The sequence below is a fragment of the Theropithecus gelada genome, chromosome 1 (genome assembly GCF_003255815.1).
Source record: "Theropithecus gelada isolate Dixy chromosome 1, Tgel_1.0, whole genome shotgun sequence".
Classification (NCBI taxonomy): Eukaryota; Metazoa; Chordata; class Mammalia; order Primates; family Cercopithecidae; genus Theropithecus; species Theropithecus gelada.
In genome coordinates this window covers 217,200,950-217,224,647 of record NC_037668.1, presented here as the reverse complement: position 1 = coordinate 217,224,647, position 23,698 = coordinate 217,200,950, and the positions used below count along the sequence as shown (strand labels likewise).

At 40.0% G+C, this 23,698-nt stretch overlaps 1 protein-coding gene across 4 annotated transcripts in view; it reads right to left on the bottom strand.

Moving 5' to 3' along the window:
• Window positions 1-23,698, bottom strand: part of SDCCAG8 (serologically defined colon cancer antigen 8) — a 246,914-nt gene that overhangs the window by 53,425 nt on the left and 169,791 nt on the right. For all 4 annotated transcript variants that reach the window (XM_025361809.1, XM_025361824.1, XM_025361831.1 and 1 more), the window contains one exon: window positions 23,379-23,510. In XM_025361809.1, coding sequence (XP_025217594.1) covers window positions 23,379-23,510 — 132 coding nt within the window. The remainder of the gene's footprint in view (window positions 1-23,378; window positions 23,511-23,698) is intronic.

Here is a 23,698-nt window from a genome sequence, read left to right as displayed (position 1 = left end):
GTGTCCACTGCTTTTATTGCCAAGTAGCTATGGATGGTTTGCTCAGTATATAAAAGCTCCACTGGCCCAGCTTCTGGGTGGGGTGAGGCTGATGTTCTTAAGCCAGGAACAGAGAAAGCAGAAAGGGAACAGATAAAGTTCCCTTTCTTCTGCCTCCAAGTTGGCCTTTCTCTGACACAAAGAAAAAAATTGGTCAGGTGCAGTGGCTCATGCCTATAATCCCAATTGGAGGCCAAGGTGGGCAGATGGCTTGAGCCCAGGAGTTCGAGACCAGCCTGGGCAACAAAGTGAGACCCTGTCTCTATAAAAAATACAAAAATTAGCTGGCATGGTGGTGCATGCCTATAGTCCCAGCTACTCGGGAGGCTGAGGTGGAAGGATCAATTGAGCCCAGGATGTTAAGGCTGCAGTAAGCAGTGATAATGCCACTGCACTCTGGCCTGGGCAAGAGAGTGAGACCCTGTCTTAGAAAAAGAAGGAGGAAAGGCAGTTCATGGAGAATGCAATGCAGATTCTTCTTAACCAGTTCTTATGTTGTACATCTGTACTTGTCTGACTCAGGTAGTTCCTTCCAAAGGACAGGAGAAGCTCTCCAAATGGAGCACCACTTACCCTGATCATCCAACAGCAAACCCTTTCCTTTTCCCTCTGTCAAACACATGAAAGATGTGCACGGCACACTCAGTACTATGGCCAATGACTGCTGCTCTCCAGCATAAATGGGTGCTTGTGTTCCCGCCAGTTGTGCTCTACTTCCTAAAGTCAGCCGTGTTTCTTCCCAAGCCTATGTGTGCTGCTTACATAAACGTAATTCCATCGCTGATGAATTCAGAAATATGAGTGTTAAAAAAAAGAGTTGCTGATTCTATGAAAACACAGTGGAATGATTTAGAAACATTCAACAGAGCTGAATTTCCACCCCCCCACACACAAAAAGTTTGTCCAATTAGGTGTGCCTGAAATAAATGTAAAAGACTTGGTGGGCAAGGCCATTAAAACAGGAAATTCTGCATGAAGGCTGTTTCCCAAGTGTCTTCACGTCCTCATTTGGTTTGGAGAAATCAAAATTGGGTGCAATAAAAGATGTATTTTGGGCGTTGTTTATCCAGGGCAAATGACATGGCATGCCAAATCAGGTGATCCTTACACATAAAAAATATGTCTTAGCCCCACATATACATCACCTGTCATGTATTTTTTGACCTTTCAATTAACCATCCAAGTTCTGTTCTCAAGGTCACTGGACAAAATAGCTTCTGGTAAACATCTGATTATTTATGTCCATTTTATATTTTCCTTTCATCATTAGTACTAGTTCACCTCCCTATTTCTGGAAGTATGTAAGTTATTGAGTGGGTATAGTAGAAACACTAGACCTGATGTCAGAAAACAGATTCGAGTCATGACCTGGATTCTTTGGGCTTCCGTTTTCTTATCTATAAAATGTGGTGCTGGGGATGGGGATGGGAATGGAGGCTGGGAGTAGATGATGAGAGATTAAGTTGGACTAGATAATCTTTCAAGTCTCTTCTGATTCTATAAAATGCCATTCTATGTAACTTGGGTCATATAAGGCAGGCAGAGCTCCTTAAACATTTATTAGTCTTTAGAAATACATTAGAAAATAACATTTGGAAAAATATATATTTGTTATTAATGTTGAGAATAAGTAAATTTACTTGAGATAAGTAAACTTTTTTAGGAATTTTAATTTAAAAGGAAGAAAATACAAAAGTAACCACATATATAAATGATTAAAATAAGATATAAGTTACCAACATAAAATAGTAATTGAAATCCTTATAATTTGAGAACAAGAAAAGATCTAAAAGATGTTATATCTTAAATGTCCATGCTAGCTATAACAACAAACAAGCTTTTAGAAGAAACTATTCTTACTAATTTACAGTTCCAAAGTAGATTACAAAGTTGCATTTCTGGGAAAGGCATGTAGTATAAAATTAAATAATATCCAGTATTAACTTTAATTTCACTAACAACAATTATTGATTGGCGGAAATAAATTACCCAAAGAAACAAATGCCACTTTAAAATCTTTAGAACTGGCCTGGCGTGGTGGCTCACGCCTGTAATCCTAGCATTTTGGGAGGCTGAGACAGGCGGACTGCCTGAGCTCAGGAGTTTGAGAACAGCCTGAGACCAGCCTGGGCAACACGGTGAAACCGTTTCTACTAAAATATAATCAACTGGGCGTGGCAGCGTGTGCCTGTAGTCCCAGCTACTCAGGAGGCTGAGGTAGAAGACTCGCTTGAACCCGGGAGGTGAAGGCTGCAGTGAGCCAAGATCATGCCACTGCAATCCAGCCTGGGCAACAGAAAGAGACTCCATCTCAAAAAAACAAACAAACAAAAACAAAAACAAACAAACAAACAAAAACAACAACTTTAGTTCTACAACAGAACTAAAATAAAGCTAAGCCTAAGACTTAATCTAAATCACATCTGAATTCCCTTACTAGCAATGTGGCTTGTCAAAAATAAGTATTTCTAGATAAAAAGAAAATTATTGGAGCTCACTACCTAACATATTGTTTTGCTGTTTCTTTCATTTTAATTATTAACTAAAATGGTGTCTGAATTACCTTCTGTGCCACAAAAATTATACAAACTAGTCTCATATAGAAACATAAGAAGTTTAAATCTAAGTACACATGATCCTTTCGAATAACCATTTGTCATTTGTGGGAAGACTAAAACAAGTGTAATATTCAGTTTGTGTGCTGCCCTGGAATCTATATCCATTTCAAGTTTTTTTTTTTATGATTCAGCTATTCCAAGAGTTCCAAGAGTCTGAAAATATTTCATTAAAAATTAATGTGTTATCCACACAAATGGCAAATATTGAAAACTAGGAATATAAATAAAAAATAATAAAAATAGTAAGTCTACTAATACTGAAGAGGAAGGAAGACAGGAGGGGAGGAGAGCATGTGAAAAGGAGAGAGATTTTAAACATCCGGTTTCTATTCTGGACCGTTATGGAAACAGACAGACACAGCAAGCGGAAGCCAAATTTATTCTTGGGCTCTGACAGGATTTGTTTTCGATCTTGTCATTATTTTTACTATATTCCTCCTAATAATATTTCTCCAGCGTTCTAGATTTCCTGACCGACAATACCGGTCTCATTCAGAGCTTACAAATGAGAACTGTGGAGGATTCAGGCACATTGGTGGAGGCTAGCTGCCTTGCGAGGTTACTTGCTGGGGGTTTAAAACTTTCCCAGGAACCTTCTGCACTACGGCACACAATTATGTGCGTGCACATGGCCCCCCATCCTATGCATCCTTCCCAAGTCCCATTAAGTGATCTGCCTAGGACCTAACACAACCTCTGGCAGAGCAACAACTACCTGGTCTGTCCTAAAAGGGTGAAGACGAACAAACGATGCCCATCTCACTAATGCTGGTACAAAGGCAATAAAAGCTCCACGCATCCTCTTTGCCCTTTTTGTAAGAATTATTCCAAGTTAAATAGCAAGCAAGTACCTTCCTTATTCTATCTCAAGCATTTCCCTTTACATGTCACAGAGAGAAAGTTACACTGCTTATCAAACATGCAGCCACGGACACACACTTGTTCCTACATTAAAATAAAACACAATAGAGCTCCTCTACGCAAAGATAATGAGGGCACTATTTTGAAAATATGAAAGATTTGTTTAATGCAGACTATAAAAACATCTCTTTGCATCAAAATAAGTGTCCCTCTGTATTGCATACTGATTATTTTCTATAGAATTTAAATTGTACATAAAATTATATTTGTGCCTTGTTTAATGTAAATTGATTGTCTCAATTATTGGGAAAGGATTTGAATTTTAATGGACTATTTTGCTGGAGATATGCCAAGCAAATCAGCAAAAACTCTAATAGCTCTAGCTGGAGGTACACAGCCAAACATTTAAATCAGGAAGAAGATGTGGTTCCAAGAATTGGTCCTAAAGTAGTCTGAAAAGGTTTGTAAGCTTTTCTCCATGACGAAGAAATCAGCTTTAACTTTCAGTGTTGGAAGATTCAGTGACTGCGAGGCTGTTGTTCGGGTTCTGTCTGAAAAAACTGGAAAGATCCACACACGAGTGGAAAGAACTTTTGTGGCTATACTTTTTTTTTTTTTTTTTTTGATGTTCTTTTTTCCTACAGATTAGGTTACCTATGAAAATCAGGGCTTTTCCCTGAAGGCAGAACTGACGTCAAATCCAGCGGCATTGTGTCATGCAAGCGCTGAGACACACTTGAATGGAACGCTTCCCCGTCTTTGGGAAGGCCACATCAGGAGGCTGGCTGCACACGCATCACAGCCACATGCCACGTAGTTACTGCTTGACATGTCTCCTTCTTATAATCCAGAGTCTAGGACGTCAAACAAATCTCCTCCATTCTTACTGTCGCAGGCGGGAGCCGACCTTAGCCATCTTGCCACCCAGACGGTTGCTACACTTTTATTGTTCCACTACAACCAGTGAGACCAGAGGTGCAGATACACATCTGCCGCAAATCGCCACCATTCTACTAAAATCCTTTCCACAGTTCCTCAATCTCAAGAAACACTGTTGATATCGATGTAAAAATCACCTGTTGGTGTAATATGATGAACTATTCACTTATACAGCAAAGTTTACGCCTCATTATTAACCAACATGAATTCATTTTGAATGCTACCAATTAGAGGTACTTTATAAAAATACAAAGTCTTATTATAATAATTTCCATCTTTAAAGAGTCTCTTTTTGCCATGGAAAACTGACAGTACTAATGCAGACACACATGCAGATGTTATAACAGCACTGAGTATAAACTAAGCTTTGGGCCAGTGAATAAAGATTTCTTCTGTTATTCATCAAACTTTCCTGAATGAATTTCTATGATGCTAAAGAATCAAGCTCAATATAAGACATTTCTTTCTATAACAACATTCAGAAAGTCTAGAAAGGGTCATAAATTATGATCAATGACAGTTGTGACTCTTCGTATGTTCTGATCTGACTCATATAAAACAATCCCAATGCTAAGATAGTTCAAAGTCTGTATGATATATCTGTACCTATATTTACATATATATTTTTTAACAAACCTAGAGTTTTCTGACAACTAGATTTTTGATTAAAATTCTGTTCCCTAATTAGTACATCTCAGATTTTAGATAATAAAGTCTAGCCATATGAATTTGAATAAAATGCTACTCCTAGGCACACCATTTACCATTTTACTGTAGAAGAGTATACATTCTGACCAGATTTCCTTCTAGAAATGAAGTGGGTATTCTAGAAATGAAGAACCAAAGCAACAGGACTGTGAAAAGAGAGCAGGAAAGTAATGTAAAATTGAGGGGAGTATCAGACAAAGAAAAAGATAAAGAAATAGCAGAGAAGTAGCATGGGCTGGTTAGAAAACAATTCAGCATGAACAGCACATTTGGCATCTTAATACCCATCCGTCCCCTGTACCCACATTTGCAGAGGACTGTGTGAGCTTCACTTAGCAGCCAGGGTCAGCAATACATCAGCTAGATGGATGCCTACTTTCTTTTAATGACACATTTGCCTAACATAGAAATATTACAATTTACATTTAGTGGAAAAGAGTGACTCAAAAGCCACTTTAATGCTGTTTTTCTATATTCATACAAAATGTCTTTAAGATACCCGCTCCTTAAAGCTGAATATTTTCCATAGATAAGAAGGAGAAAATGGTTCTACCATGTTCATATACAAAATAAATTATTTTATGGATAATGGAAAAATTTTAAACCAATTAATTTCTAGAAAACAAAAGTCCAGAAAATATCACTAAATATCATCAAGATATGATCACAAAACCAAACATTTACTTTAATCTACTAAATTCCCACCACCAGCAGACTGCATGCTACACATGGCCAAAACAATGCACAAAATTGCTTTTCCCCCTTAAATATGCACATTCAGCTCAACACAGGAAGACACTTTTCAAAAGCACTAAAGGCACTGCTTTCCTTATGCAATCACCTCAGAAGTTATTTTGTTCAACATTACCAAAGAAATGTCAAAAAGCCATGGTATCCCACAAAGCAGTTAATTCATTATGTTTGATTGAGTCTAGATTTCAATCTTTTGTGCAACATCAAAAGTGCACAATTGGAACACTGCTGCCTACAGGGCCTTACACACAGCTCCCACCCCATGTCAATGCCTTCCAGCCATTTCCCAGAATTCCTGGAATTCTTCCTGGAACTGATCCGCAGGCTTTCTGACAGGCAAGTTGAACTGCCCTTCCCAAGTCAGGTGAAAAGGGTCTGCCTTGGAACCAAACCTCTGAAACGCAGCCTGAAATTGAGCGTTTCCTGAGACAAAAGTGGGGTCCTGCCTAGCAGCAGAGCTTATTTAGCTTCCAAGGAAGACCTGCTATTTAATGTTCTTCTTTTCCTTTGCTGTTTTTTTTTTCTAATTTAATAACGATATACTATTAAGTTTGAATTGCAGAATAAAACCGAAGAACTTATTTTATTTAACAAAAACATACATTATTTTGTACACGCCAGGCAAGCTCTAAGCTCATTTAAGTCTCATAACCCTACGAGGTGGGAACTTTTCTGTTTTTCTCTCCTGTGGATGAAGACACCGACTCACTGAGGGGTGAAGTAACTTGCGCAAGGTCAACAGCAGGTTCGGTGGTGGGACTGGCATTAGAACCCAGGCAGAAAGCTCTGGAAACTGCATATTCTTAACCATTATGCACCATATGCTCCATTAGCAATTAAAAAGTCTTTTTAAAAGCTCATTTAGTCTTGCTATAACCTGGGAAGCTTTCTAAGGCACATTAGCCTGAAAGGCCCCTAGTAGAGAAAGAATTTGACTCTTAGATGTAACAAACACTTTCACTACCAAGTTGGGATGGGAAAATCTGCTAGAGAGCTTCGTGGACTGGGAGTCGGGCGGCTTGTAGTCCAAGCCCCGCTGAGATGCTGGCTTGCTGGGGAAACTCAGGTAGGCACTGCAGTACAGTAGTTAAAAGCATGGGCTCTGACCTCAGATACTCCTGCATTCCTAGACTAACAATGCCACATATTAGCTATGTGATGTTGGGGAAGTTATATAACTTCTCAGAGCCTCAATTTCCCCCTCTAGAAACAGAAGGCAATACTACTATCTCTACAGAACAGCTCCACTGATGTGTGTGTGTGCATGCATGCGTGTGTGTGTGTGTGTGTGTGAGACGAAGTCTCACTCTTGTTGCTCAGGCTGGGGATGTGTGTGTGTGTGCATGCGTGCATGCGTGTGTGTGTGTGTGTGCATGCGTGTGTGTGTGTGTGTGTGACGAAGTCTCACTCTTGTTGCTCAGGCTGGGGTACAGTGGCGTGATCTTGGCTCACTGCAACCTCTGCCTCCTGGCTTCAACTGTTTCTCCTGCCTCAGCCTCTGGAGTAGCTGGGATTACAGGCACCCACCATCCCACCTGGCTAATTTTTTGTATTTTTAGTAGAGATGGGGTTTCACCATGTTGGCCAGGCTGGTCTTGAACTCCTGACCTCAGGTGATCCACCTGCCTTGACCTCTCGAAGTGCTGAGATTACAGGCATGAGCCACTGCAGCCGGCCACATGATTAAATTTAAAATGGTAAACTGGGTGCAGTGACATGCACCTGAGGTCCCAGCTACCTGGGAGGCTGAGGTGGGAGCATCGCTTAAACCCAGGAGGTTGAGGCTGCAGTGAGCCATGATCGCACGACTGCACCCCAGCCTGGGTGACAGAGTGAGACCCTGTCTCAAAAAATAAAAAATAAAAGAACGTAAAAATAAAAGAAGCAGCAGTCACCAGTATTGTAACACATTATCACACATTGTTTTCCATTCTTCCACACTTCACCTTCCGTACCCTCACTCTCACTGCCCAGGGACTGCAACCAAAATAAGCATTCGTATTTGATCCTTGTGCGGGTTCTAAGACAGTAGGAATGAAGGAATTGGCAGAATCTTCATTGAAGTCACTCACTTGGTTAGTTAACATATCTTAAAACAGAAATGGAAAGATACAAACCAGAGGAATGTCATACGAATGGAAGTAGTTGGATAATGCAAGCAAAATCACTGGTAAAAATGTCAATAAACTCAGAGATCAGAAACCAACTTCAAAGTTAAAGATAGGCCATGATCAGCAGAAAGTTATCAGGAGCCACTCCGGCTCACCAAGGATGAGAAAAGCCTCATGGTACTGAAAACGCTAACATCACAGAAACGTTTTTCCCCTGTTTAAAAGCCTTCAAAGGACCCTCTCAGAGTGCTCAGAAGAAATCCTAAACATTTTTACATGGTTCAAGAGAAAGACTCTTTCAGGTCTAACTTCTGAGGGGCCTACCTCCTACTAGGAGGTAGGAAGGCGTGCGCGCGCACACACACACACACGCACACACATACACACAATCACTCCCACTCTAACAATGAGCAAAAGCCAGATAATCTTCAAAATCATATTTTTTTCTTGAGCCAATCAGACAGCTGAGGTTACAAGGTAACTAGCTGATGTAAATTCCAAAAGGTGGCATGTCTCTCTGAAGACAGAACAATTGAACCGTTTTATCTTTGGCATGGCATGGAAAGGGGAAAAGGCCACTGTAAAAGTAGATTAAAGGAAAGCAGCCAACATTTTAATGGGTTCTTAGAGTGTGGGCTAGTGTGCCAGCCTGGAACCCTGGGAGCCCCAAACACAAGAGGACAAGAGAAACCTGCACTTATTATTGAACTTTTCCACAGCCTTCCTCCCACTGGATGCACACAGGAAAGACTGGAGGCGGGGCAAAAAACCCGCGGGCAGCTTCCCCACTCTGAGATGGGACATGAGCACTCCCACTGCCCACTGACTAGACTCTATTTTTTCCCATGAAGCAAAAGCCTCAAGCTCCTGGGGGAGGGGCAAGAAACCTTCTCAGGAAAAGGCCCACTGTGTCCAGGGGAAGGTGAGAGGCAAAAGCTGTCTTCCTCTGGGAAATGGGTGGAAACCTGTTGCCCCAATCCTAGGAAAAATGTGAACTGTCACTGAGGGAGGGCAAAAGCAAAATCCATCAGTGGTGTGATGCTAAATGTTTAAAAAACAGCTTTCTGGACGGGCACGGTGGCTCACGCCTGTAAGCCCAGCACTTTGGGAGGCCGAGGTGGGCAGATCGCGAGGTCAGGAAATCCAGACCATCCTGGCCAACATGGTGAAACTCCATCTCTATTAAAAATACAAAAAAAAATTAGCCAAGCATGGTGGCGGGTGCCTGTAATCCCAGCTACTCAGGAGGCTGAGGCAGGAGAATGGCATGAACCCAGGAGGCAGAGCTTGCAGTGAGCCGAGATCGTGCCACTGCACTCCAGCCTGGGCGACAGAGCGAGACTCCGTCTCAAAAACAAAACAAAACAAACAAACAAACAAACAAAAAAACAGCTTTCTGGGGAAAAATAAGTCCTGATTCATAGTGTCTGAAAATTTCTGTAGTGTACCTACTTCTGCCATGGCCAATTTTAAACTATCAATGTGATGTCAAATGGCTCACACATTTCTAAAAGTTTAATATTTAGCTCCAGCAAACCACTGTATCTAACACTGTGGAAATGGCTGGAAACCCCATCCCCAGCCCCACCACAGGCCGTGATGAGAGTCAAACAGAAATGCTACAAATGAAAAAACAAAGAATACAACATCAGAAATAAAGAATTCCCATGATGGGTCTATCAGCAGAATGGACTCAGCAGAGGGAAAAAAAATCATTAAATTTGAAGATTGACCAATAAAAATTACCCAAAATGAAATAAAAAGAAGAGAGAAAGAAGTTGAGGATGGGGGTGGGGAAGAGACTAGAACAGTACATCCAAGAACTGTGGGACAACATCAAATGTAGGACATCATCACATAGTCTTTCTAATGCATAACTGGAGTCCCAGAAGAACAGAAAGACAATAGGAAGATTAAACCCCTGCTTACTGTCTCTGCCTCATTTATTGTCCTTCTCCCTTTATGTTTTAAAGCAATAGTGAGTTCTTAAAGAGACCATGTTCTCCTTGACCCCCAAGATCTTCAAACATTACACCTTTTTTCCTGTTAAGAATTTTTCCATGTCATAGCTGGCACGGTGGCTCACACCTATAATCCCAGCACTTTGGGAGGTTGAGGCAGGCAGATCACAAGGTCAGGAGATTGAGAACATCCTGGCTAACATAGTGAAACCCTGTCTCTACTAAAAAATACAAAAAAACTAGCCAGGTGTGGTGGCGGGCGCCTGTAGTCCCAGCTACTCGGGAGGCTGAGGCAGGAGAATGGCATGAACCCGGGAGGCGGAGCTTGCAGTGAGCCGAGATCATGCCACTGCACTCCAGCCTGGGCAACAGAGCAAGACTCCGTTACGAAAAACAAAAAAAAAAGAATTCTTCCATGTCATTTTAGGATTTGACGATAGATATTATTTCTCAAAAGAATTGTGCCCTGTACCTCTAAACCTGGGTGACATGCCAGTCTGATGGGCACACACAGCATCCTGGGTTTATTCTTACCATAGTCTATAACACCTATATGATTACTGTATACCTCTTGCACTAGATTAGAAGCTTCTAACGGGTAAATATGTCTTTTTTCCTTTTGTACCTAGTGCTGAATGCATGTTAATAAATATAGGGATATATTAATAAGTTAGAAGGTGCAAAATAAAGCAAAAGCCAGGCAATCTAGTTTAGGTTTTCAAATTTAAAATTCAGTGTTTAAAATTATAGAGTCTAAGGCAAAGCAACAAACACAACTACAGAAATGAAAAATCCGATTTAACTTAAAAGTTCTAAGTCAAATTTTAAGTCTAAGAGTTAAGATAATGAAAATTCTAATCAGAAGTTCTAGATCTACCAAAAAGATAAACCAAAGAGAGAAAATCAGCTTTAGAGAGTGAATTGACTAAAAGAGGTTTACATTGGATATATGGAAGAAATTTTTCAGGGACTTTCAGCACTGAAATGCACCTTTTCTCCCCTCTAATATAAGAACAGAAATTTACCTATTCTGTCTTTTGGCAAAAGACCTTTCTAAAGATAGATGTTTAATAGTCATAGCCTCTTGTGGTTCTTTGTACAATGCTAACGTGTGCAGCAAGCATTATTAATTGAATATTTTTGTATTATCCAGAGTTAACTGTAGAAAAAGCAAAAATAACAAATATTATAAAAATATTAAAATTGGCAGGTTATAAATGGTTTGTCAGAATTTTTGCCTCCAAACAGGCATTAGTTATTTCCTAGTACTAACATAAAATTTTCCCTCCCAGAAGTAGAAGTTAAACTCTGCTAGCCTTTTATTTTTCTGTTCCTGAAGACTTAATGAAGTTACAATTGGGAATTTAAAAAGAGTGTTCCTCTCAGATAAATGTAGTTAACTGATCTTTGACAAACAGCAAAAGTAGTACAATAGAGCAAAGATAGAGTTTTTAACAAGCAGCGCTAAAACAACTAGATATCCATATGCAAAAAAAGAATGAATCTAGACACAGACTTTACACCCTTTACAAAACATAACTTGAAATGGATCACAGATTTAACTGTAAAATACAGAACTATAAAATTCATAGAAAATAACATATCAGAAAATCTAGGTGACCACAGGTATGACAGTAACTTTATAGCTACACCACCAAAGGTATGATCCATGAAAAAAGTTGGGGCAAACCGCCTGGGGCCCCTTCCATGCTGTGGAAGCTTTGTGCTTTGTTCTTTTGTTCTTCACAATAAACCTTGCCACTGCTCAAAAAAAAAAATTGATAAACTGGATTTTATTAAAATTAAAAACTTCTGTTCTGCAAAACACAATATCAGGAGAAGGAGAAGACAAGCCACATGCTGGGAGCAAATATTTGCAAAGGACACAACTGATAAAAGGACTGTTATTTAAGTTATTAAAAGAACTCTAAAAACTCAACAGTAAGAAGATAAAACCTGATTGAAAAATGGTCAAAGACCTTAACAGAGCCCTCACCAAATAAGATATACAGATGGTAAATCAGCATAAAAAAAGATGCTCCACATCATATGTCATCAGGGAAATGTAAATTAAAACAACAAGATACCATTACACACCTATTAGAATAGCCAACGTCTAGAACACTGACACCACCAAATGCTGGTTGGGATGTGGAGCAACAGGAACTCTCATTCACTGCTGGTGGGAATGCAAAATGAAACAGCTACTTTGGAAAACAGTTTGGTGGTTTTTAACGAAACTAAACATATTCTTAACGTGCAGATCAGCAATCATACTCTTCGGGACTTCCCCCGAAAGTTGAAGACATCCACACTAAAACTTGCACATGGATGTTTATAAGCAGCTTTCGTCAAAATGACTAAAACTTGGAAGTGACCAAGATGTCTGTCAGCAGGTGAATAGATAAATAAATTGTGGTACATCCAGACACTGAAGTACTATTCAACACTAAGAAGAAATGAGCTATCAAACCATGAAAATACATGGAAGAAACTGAAATGCACATTACAAAGTGAAAGAACACAATCTGAAAAAGCTACATACCGTATGATTCCTACTATAGAGAATTCTGAAAAAGGCAAACCTAAGGACACAGTAAAAAGACCAGTGGTTGCCAGGGCATGGGGTCAGGGAGGGATGAATAGGCAGAGTACAGATGATTTGTAGGACAGTGAACATGCTCTGTATGATATCATATCATGATATATGATATATCATATAGAGCATGTTCACTAACAGATATATATCATATGTTTGTCCAAAACCATAGAATGTACAAAACCAAGGCTGAACCCTAACATCAACTATGGCCTTTGGGTGATTATGATGTCCCAGTGAAGGCTTATCAATTGTAACAATTATACCACACTGGTGGGGGATACTGATAATGGGGGAGGCTATGCATGTATGAGGTATATGGGAAATCTTTGTACCTTCCTTTCAATTTTGTTGTGAACCTAAAATTTGTGTAAAAAAATTTTTTAGAGTGTTTCTTATTCCTAACTATGCTGAAAATATGATTTTAAAAAAGCAGCCAGATAGATGTATCTCTCTTGAAATTTTATTTGGGGCTCAGACTGAAAACTTTCACCACCAAATAGAGGACACACAAACACACACACACACACACAACACACACATTCACATGTTCACAAACACTTAGAACATCATAGGCATATCCCAAGTTGTGGTCCAAAATGTCGTTCCATAAATCAGTTGTTGAAAATTCAAAAGGCATTTTGCTTTAGAAATAACATTATGTAAACATGGTATTTTGGTTCACAGACTAACTCACAAGAGTCAATTTAACCTATAATATAAATAAACAACCATTTAGAATCTAAGTCTCTGAAGTTCCTGATGCAATCCCAGAATCCAGAACAGAGCTCAGCATGTATTAACGGTCTAATACATATGTTGAGTGAAGGATATGAATGAATAGCAATGTGAAACATTTGTTGAGCACTAACATTGTGCCAGGAACTATTCTAAAGACCTTTTCAGGGATTATTTTAGGCAATTTTCACAACCCTACAAGGTAGCATTTTGGAGATCAAGAAAGTGAGGAAGATGAAGTTTAAGATTAAGGAATTAGCTCACGGAGCTACAAAGCAGCCTCAAAGAAGTAAACTGAGGAGGGTCCAGAGAATTCGGTTTTAGGATGGATGCTGTTAAGTATGATGCAGACTCTCTCTCTCTACTTTTGGCTTTAGGTCTTAAAAACAAAGGACTAGATCTTGAAGGTAGCTCAAAGAATGTAAGTTCCATAAGGACAAGGCTGTCTACGTGTCCTCTGATGTATCCCAAGCACATCAGCAGTGTATAAACACTCAGTAAATAGTTGATGAATACATCAAAGGGTGTTTTTTTTCTTCTTCCTGGGCAGTGGGCCTATCCTAGGCAAACGTGTAACGTATAGTTTCTTTGGCATTGTCCCAACTTCGTTTTGTTGCCTCCTTTTCCCATTTAATGTTCTCCCTGGTAATCAGTCCCAACAGCTGCCTTGTCCCGGCTAAGGGAACCGCACAGCCCGCTTTAAATCACTCATTATCCATTCCCAGATCAAAATTCTAACTCCCACAGAGTGGCAAAGCTCCCAACTTATTGGGAGGGCAGCAGTCTGATCTGGCCTTCCCACTACAGTATACACAAACGTGTCTTCCAGTCCTCTCAGGGAGTTCTCAATGCATACAACTGGTTTATTATAAAGGGATGGCTTGAACCCCAATTGGCTTATAATTTTTGAATAATTTGAAAAAGGATAAACCTTCCTAAGTGATTTCCAGTATTCGCAGCTTCCTGCTTTCTTCTATGTGATCCTCTCAGATTGTCTGTCGTTAGACCCCTCAGGTGAGACAGCCTCCCTAATCCAAACATGTCAATGGTCCAGTGAAACAAACTCTAGGGGTAACAGGAACATTTCAAAACAAACAAGATGTAATAAGATTCTTTTCTAGCAACATATACATCTCTTACCATTTCTTCATAAGAGTATAATTTTATATTATAAAATAATGGCATATAAATCTAATTTTGTTAATTTGCTCTTAATAGCAGTTATTTAAAAACAAAGATTTGCAAGCAGCAAATCAAAGGAGTGCCTCTCTACAGCAAATTGGTGAGGTGGTGGCAGGAGGCGGGGATCATATATCTGCTTTAGCAAAACAGATAATGGGTGATTCATTTCTGAATTACAAGTCATACGGGACTTAAAACGTAGTTATTGGGAAATCATTACACTGCTGATGCAAGTACGCAATACTGCAGTGTAGGGGGTTAACAAAACAATCCAAAACAAACTATTGTGATGAAGCTAAAGTAAGCAAGAAGAGCAGCATTTGAAAATGAAGATGGCCCCGGAACAACGCTGATAACATAGTAATAGAATCCTTTCCGCAAATCATCACTAGTCAAACAAGCAGCGCTCAGGCTACGTCGCATGAGCTCCACTGGGTGTGGAGGCGGCCAGTAGAATATTGCATTAGCATTCTCAGTAAGTTCTTTTGGCTTATAGAAACCAAATTTCAGTACTTTTAAATTTTTTACTTAATAGATTTTGAAACTGTCCGTAAGAACTGATAAAAACACCTATAACTCGGAGTGAGTCTTCTGCTCATCACTATCCAGGGAGTTTGGGTCTACACCTTGATCACTTTTCTAAGCAAAGGATGAACAACTCAAGACATTTCCCCAGGGGCAGTGGAAGTTTTTGACCATACACCCAAATCTCCATAACAGACCTTTAGGTTTATATAAAACAAAGAACAGGATATTGAAACAGATACACACTTTCAGGGCAGCCAACGCCTGTCTAGCCTGCCAAGGGAGGCTGGTTCCTCAGGAGAGCCTTTCTCCTTGCATCTGCGTTTCTGGAGGCATGGCAGCAGCTGGGAGTGACCTCCCAGGAGATGGCAGGTGCTGCCATGGCTACTCTGCACTGCAGAATTGCAATACTTAGGCCAGCCCAAACAGAGAGGAAGTCTGCAGCCGCGGGAGTGAGGCAGAGTATCTCTCTTTTTTTTGAGACAGAGTTGCACTCTGTTGCCCAGGCTGGAGTGCAGTGGTGCGATCTCAGCTCACTGCAACCTTCACCCTCCGAGTTCATGCAGTTCTCCGAGGCAGAGTGTATCTTTTACATCTTTGTGTCTCCAGACCTAGCACAGTGAATGGTAAAAAACAGATGCCCAATAAACACGGAATAAACTAAGTCTGGCCTCAGGTTACCTTTCCAGCACCGTATCCATAAGCCTGCATTTATCAGCTCATACCATCTCTTCTGCTACAGCTGCTGTGATGGCAACAGGGCAGGTGACCCTTTGCCCAGTTCACTACCATTTTCTGCTCAGCGCTTGGTGTCCCAACCCACCTCTCTTCTCAGGAACCTTATACGCCGCACTTTGTCTACCTCAGCATCTCCAAATTTCTTTTGCTTCTCAAACCCCTTTCATAGAAACACACGCAATTTATTAAACCATCTCACTACTATATATAATAAAGAGGAACTTTTTAAGTAAAAGCATTACATTTAAAATAAGCATAAGTTTGAATTTTGTAAAATAAAATTTTAATTTTCCTGTGCAATAAATAAGCCACTATTTCATTTACATAAATTAAATCCATAGCGAATTAATTATGAAAGAAAAAGGCACCATTGGCTAATAACATGTCTTCACACCACAAGATACTCTAAAACATAGATTTGAAATTAAATCCATGTTATAAAATCAGTAACAAATAAAAACAATTTCATGATCTGTTTTGAAATGTTTGATTTTTGAATGTAAAATTCAACTGCTACTATTACAGCTTCCTTTCTTTTTAAAATTTTCCCATTTTTTTAAACTTTTAAGTTCAGGGGTATATCTGCAGTATGTTACAGAGGTAAATGTGCACCATGGGAGAATGTGAAGAGATTATAACTGTCACCCTAGTATTAAGCCGAGTACCATTAGTTATTTGTCCTGATCCTCTCCCTTCCTCCACTCCTCCCCTCCGGCAGGCCCCTGTATCTTCTGTGCCCTCTACGTGTCTATGTGTTCTCATCATTTAGCTCCCACTTACAATGAGAACTCACAGTATCTGGTTTTCTGTTCCTGCACTAGTTTGAAGAATAATAGCCTCCAGTTCCATTCATGTTCCTACAAAGGACTCTTTTTGTTTTTAAATTATGAGATTAAGATTAAGATTTCAGGCTTCTATTTTCAAGCACTTTTCTGAAAATAGTAAATAGTGTTAATTCCCTGAATTAAAATGTCTAATTACATACAAATCAATATTATATTTTGTTATATTTAACACCGGCTTTTGAAGAATCAGATTTCTGTCACAAACACAGAACTTAAAGATTTGGTAAAGATCATCCTGAATCCAGTTTATAGAAGAATTACCTATTTTAAACTCATTACTAGATTGTTACACTTCAGTCAGAAGCTGTGTTTTTAGACAATGGTTTTTATGGATATAATTTAAACAAAAGTGGGGAAAACTCCTGTACAACTGTGTAATTGATGAAACACCTGGGATTACTGGGAGTTGGTGACAGTGAACACCCAGATGAGAGGACGCAGGCGCTCAGCAGTGCTCCACTGGCTCTGGGGCTTGTCCACTCTGAATACACTGGGGGATTTTCACACAGCTCTATCTTCTATGGAGAAATATGTGAATTGATACTTACTTACTTTAAAAAAAAAAAAAAAAAAAAAGGCACTGCTATCTTTAATGTGAATTCCCTGGACTGCCTTTGTGAACACTGGGGGTTCCAAACCACCAGTTGAAAATTTAACTTTCTTCATTTTTATAACTTGAATGATCTTTACAATCAAAATTTAATGCACTCACATCTACTCCAACTTAAAATAAAATGTTCCTTGCTCCAAAATGCCCCTCCCAATACATTCCCACCACTGGTGTCTCTTACTTCTCGCTTTCCCTTGCAGCCAAATTTCCTGAACAAGTGGTTTATGTTTGCTAACTTTTCAATCCACTCTCATCTTGTTTCTGCACCGACTCTTCAACTAAACCTGTTTTGGTTAAGGTCACCAGTGATGACCGCGCCATTTTCAGTCTTCTGTAATCACTGGGCACATCTGGTAGAGGGCTTCCTCTTTCCTGAGGCATCTCCATCCCCCAGCATGCATCAGAACCTGCTCTTCAGTCTCCACTTATTTCTCAGGGTGCTTTCTTTCAGTTCCTGTTGCCAACCTCTACGTTTCCTTTAAAAATATTAGTGTTCTTTAGGAGTCAGTAAGCCCTCCTTTCTTCTTACTCTATTTTTTTACTCTAGGTGACTTCATTTACTCCCAAGGTTACAAATATCCTCTATAGGCCAGAGGAAATTTCTGTCTCCAGTCCAGACCTCTCTCCTGAGCTCAGATCCTTACATCCACTGCTATTCAACCTATCCATTTGAACAACGCATCTGAACATTAAATTCATGGCCAAAACGTAACGCCTGATCTCATCCCAAACCCAGGCCATCTCAGCCACAAACCTGCTTCTTTAGAGTGGTCCCTAGTTCTCAGTAAGTAGCAGCACTAGGCACCCACTGCATGTCAGAAATATGGGTGTCATCCTTGACATGCTCCTCTTCTCCACCCAGCACTGCCAGTCAAGTAACTCCTGCTGGTTCTACTTCCTATACATTTCACCAGTGTTTATTTCTGTCACCAATATTAGCACTCCAGTCCAAGCATCATCATTGCTGCCTAATTGGGAGCAATCATCCAAAAGCTCCCTAATTATTTTTTGTTTGTTTGTTTAGACAAAGTCTTGCTCTATCACCCAGGCTGGAGTGCAATGACACCATCTTGGCTCAGTGCAACCTCTGTCTCCAGGGTTCAAGAGATTCTCCTGCCTCAGCCTCCCAAGTAGCTGAGATTACAGGCACTCACCACCATGCACAGCTACTTTTTGTATTTTTTTTTTTTTTTTTTTTTTTTGAGACGGTGTCTCGCTCTGTCGCCCAGGCTGGAGTGCAGTGGCACAATCTCGGCTCACTGCAAGCTCCGCCTCCCAGGTTCATGCCATTCTCCTGCCTCAGCCTCCCGAGTAGCTGGGACTACAGGCGCCGCCACCGCGCCCGGCTAATTTTTTGTATTTTTTAGTAGAGACGGGGTTTCACCGTGTTAGCCAGGATGGTCTCGATCTCCTGACCTCGTGATCCGCCCGTCTCGGCCTCCCAAAGTGCTGAGATTACAGGCTTCAGCCACCGTGCCCGGCCTACTTTTTGTATTTTTCGTAGAGACGGGGTTTCACCATGTTGGCCAGGCTGGTCTCAAACTCCTGACCTCATGATCCACCCACCTTGGCCTCATTTTCTTCCCATTAGTAACAAGACAAAATAAAAGGTCCATGATAAAAACATAAAGACTGGCCGGGCACGGTAGCTCACGCCTGTAATCCCAGCACTTTGGGAGGCCAAGGCGGGCAGATCACGAGGTCAGGAGATCCAGACCATCCTGGTCAACATGGTGAAACCCCGTCTCTACTAAAAAATACAAAAAAAAAAAAAACAACTAGCCGGGCGCGGTGGCGGGCGCCTGTAGTCCCAGCTACTCGGGAGGCTGAGGCAGGAGAATGGCATAAACCCGGGAGGCGGAGCTTGCAGTGAGCCGAGATCTTGCCACTGCACTCCAGCCTGGGTGACAGAGCGAGACTCCGTCTCAAAAAAAAAAAAAAAAATTAATAATAATAAAAATAAAAAATAAATAAAAAAATAAAGACCCTGCCTTTAGGTCCAGCCCTTGCCTACCTCTCCAACCTCATTGTATGCCACACTTTCTTTTTTCCCTTTATGTTAGACACACAGTTCTTAGTGTTCCTCAAGTACTATGCTTTCTTATCTTAGGAACTTCCATTTTATAGATTTTCCTTCTCTAGAACAGGAGTCAGTAAAATTTTTTAGGAGACAGCAAGATAGTTTGCCAATTCCTGATCTAAAAGGCTAATCATCTAACCCCACTGCTTACCGATTGAAATGTCATGTTCCATTGAAGCTTTTCTTAATCAACGTTAAGTGCCCTGCTGGGGACAGTGGCTCACACCTGTAATCCCAGAGATTTGGAAGGCTGAGGTGGGAGAATGGTTTGAGGTGAGGAGTTCAAGACCAGACTGGACAACATAGCAAGACCCAGTATCTACAAAAAGTTTTAAAAATTAGGCCAGGCATGGTGTTTCATGCCTGTAATCCCAGAGGAGGCCGAGGTAAGGGTATCACCTGACGTCAGGAGTTCGAGATGAGCCTGGCCAACATGGTGAAACCCTGTCTCTACTAAAAAATACAAAAACTAGTTGGGCGTGGTGGCGGGCGCCTGTAATCCCAGCTACTCTGGAGGCTGAGGCGGGAGACTCGCTTGAACCTCAGAGGCGGAGGTAGCAGTGAGCTGAGATCACGCCACTGCACTCCAGCCTGGATGACACAGTGAGACTCTGTTTCAAAAACAAAAACAAAAAAAGGGCCAGGCGCAGTGGCTCATGCCTGTAATCCCAGCACTGTGGGAGGCTAAGGCAGGTGGATCATAAGGTCAAGAGATTGAGACCATCCTGGCCAACATGGTGAAACCCTGTCTCTACTAAAAATACAAAAATTAGCTGGGCATGGTGGCACGTGCCTGTAGTCCCAGCTACTTGAGAGGCTGAGGCAGGAGAATCGCTTGAACCCAGGAGATGGAGGTTGCAGTGAGCTGAAAGATTGCGCCACTGCACTCCAACCTGGGTGACAGAATAAGATTCTGTCTAAAAAAAAAAAAAAAAAAAAAAAATTAGCAGGGCATGGTGGTATGTACCTGTAGCCCTACCTACTTGGGAGGTTGAGGAGGGAGGATCACTTGAGCCCAGGAGTTCAAGGTTACACTTCAGCCTGGGCAAGAGTGAGATATTCTCTTACAAATAATTTTTTAAAAAACAAGTCCCATTATTAAATGTACTTGTACCACCAAATGTATTTCTCCTTCATAGAACTGGTCATGATTATACAGTTGGCCCTTGAGCAACATGGGGGTTAGAAGCGTCAACCCCCTGTACAGTCGAAAATCCATGCATAACTTTTGACTCCTCTCAAATTGAACTACCAATAGCCTACTGTTGACCAGAAGCTTTATTGATAACATAAACGGTTGATTAACACATATTTGTATATGTATTATATACTATATTCTTACAATAAAGTAAGCTAGAGAAAATATTAAGAAAATCATGAGAAAATACCTTTACAGTACTGCACTGTTATATATTGATGCGATAAGTTTATACTGTCTGTTTACAAGATGAATCATCTGAAATGACGGCAGCTGCAGCTGCAAACTTCAATCTAAGCTACACATCAAGCACTGCAACTTTTGCTTGTAATGTCATGACTTTTCTCTGCTTCTTGAAAGTGCTTCCAACATCAGTAGCCGCATTTCGTATGGGTCCCACAGTGTTATTCAAGGTTTATGGTATTGCAGTAAACATGATGAGAAATGCACAAGAACTGCAATAGATCACTTGTTATTGCAATAAGCAATTTAGTGGAGAGAGAAACTGTTCACATACAGATGATTTAGTACACACAGGGTTTTTAGTGGATACTACAATACTTGAGCTCCTCGCAATAGCAACAGGAGGTGGTTACAAAATTATCACAGTAGTACAGTGTGTACTACAGTTAATTTCATGCAGTTATGATTTAATACTGCATCTTTACATTTTACATTTCTCTCAGTTGCAAATGGTACCATGTATGATCTGTGTTTGTGTGTGTAAGTTTTGATAAATTTTAACTTTTTATAATAGAGTTGCATATATTTTATGGTAGTAAATGATAAAGACCAGTATCTACAGATATTTTATGTATTCATGACATACCTAAATTTAAAACTTCTTTTCATTATTTCTAGGCTATATGGTTTATCTGCAGGTTTTTTCAAATTGTTGCAAATCTCCAAAAAATTTTCCAATAAATTTATTGAAAAGAATCTGTGTGTAAGTGGGCCCAGACAGTTCACATTTGTGTTGTTTAAGGGTCAACTATAATTAATTAGACAGTTGTGAAATTCTTTTGCTAACATCCATCTTCCCTATAAGGATGTAAGCTCCATTAGAGTGGGAACTATATCTACTTTGCTATTTTATTCCAGCATGTGGTAGAAAATGTGACACATAGTAGCAATCACTCACTCAATCAACCAATCAATGTTGAATGAATGAATCATAATTTGCTACCTGACCTTCATTCCGCACGTTTGTCTTTCTTAGGCTTAGTTCTCCATCTGGAAATGGAGATGATAAATACAGCTACTTTCAAGGCTGCTTCAAGGTATATAAGGTAACAAGTGTGAGAGCATTCTGAGAACTCTAAAGCAATACACAAATATAAGAAAATAAATGGAAAGCTGCCCCAGGTGCACAGGACTGGGGCAAAGGCTGGCCCAATGGCCAAATCCGCTGGCTCATTTTGTTGGTCCTCTAGCTAATAATGGTCTTTACTTTTTCAAAGGGTTGTAAAAAACACAAAACAAGGAAGACTATGCCACAGAGACCATGTGTGGCCTGCAAAGTCCAAAATATTTACTCTCTGGCCCTTTACAGAAAACGTTTGCAGACCCCTGGCCTACAGAAGTGCCTGGGCTTAAGTAAATATTTTAATAGTGAATGAATAATTATTACTTTGCAAATATATACATATTTTGGTATTTTGATGACTGACAAGCAGTGCCATTATCTGACTGCCTGTCTTCCATTCAATAAAGCAAGTAATCAACATAAAAATACCTCCCCCCCCCAGGCTAATATGTTACTTTACATTTAAAAAATACAAGGAGTCTATAAATATTTTCATTTCCTTCAATTATATCAAGAACCGTTTTTGAAACAGAGAAGGCAGGGACGACTGGGAACTGGTGTGGGGATACAGAGCTGGAGGCCACGTGAACTGTGTCCCCTGGAAGGGTGACTGCTATCATTGGGCATGCGGTTGTCACGTGGAAGTCCAAGTCCACAGAAACCTATTCACTGTCTGCTGTGAAATACTGAGATTATTTTCTCCCCAGGGAATCCATTATCACACAGAAATGAGAAATGGCACATGGATAAAAAATAATAAGAGGCTGTCCTTATTGCCAAAAAAAAAAAAAAAATTCCCCAATACTGCACAAAAAGGAAAGGATTTGGAGTCAAAAGATCAAGATTCAAGTCTGAACTCTACCACTTATTCCATCTGTCACTTTGAGCAAACCTATTAGCCTCTCTGAGCTGAATTTCTTCATCAAGAAAAAGAGAATAATCATTGATGACATTTAGTGGGTGGCCTGTATGAGCCATGTGCTTTACTATATTATATTCGATCTTTCTATCAAAATGCAAAGTAGATATGATTAGTGCCAATATATAGGTGAAGAAACAGTCACTCAGAGAACTTAAGTGACTTGCTCAAAGTAACGCCACTAGAAAGAAGCAAAGGTTTTGTTTGTAGCCAAGTTCTGACTCTAGCAATGCTATTAGTGCAACCTCTGATAAGATGTTTAACCTCTTTAGACCTACTATGTGCTTAACCTTACAAAAAGCATATAAAACCTAATTTCTAGGAAAGATGATTTGAAATTCCTCCATATTGCAATATTACCAACTTACGTCTTAAAGGAAAATGGCTTTCCTCCATTCTTCCATGTTAAATCTAATTCTATGTCTTCGGAGACCGACAAAAAGAGGATGTACTCTCCTCTTTCTATATAATAAGAACAATGTAAATTAAGGAAGCATAAATACATAAAATAAAAGTATTACATTTTGAGCATGTCTGAAGTGGCATAATGATGATGAATTCTACTTATCCTGCCACAATTCCCCTTCTGCGTGTAAACCAAACACATTCAATACGTGACACGTGAGTTGATCATGAAACCTTGATTACCTTTGCTTCATTATCTCATGTACTCTCCCATGCTGGACACACTGTTCCTCCAATTCTTCATTTCTTCTCTGTAACTTTCCCAATTTATCATATGTATACCTTTTTTCTTGACTGAGTTGAGCTATTTCAGATCTAGAGAGGTGAAAACACAAAAATAATAGATGTTAAAGGTTCTTATTACTAGGGCATATTGTTATTATATAACCTTAACATTATCTTAAACTCCATACTTAAACATAATAGTACAATGAAAACTATATCCTTTGCAAAAGAAAATATTTCAGAAATGGCAAGATACATTGCAGAGACTCACGTGTTAG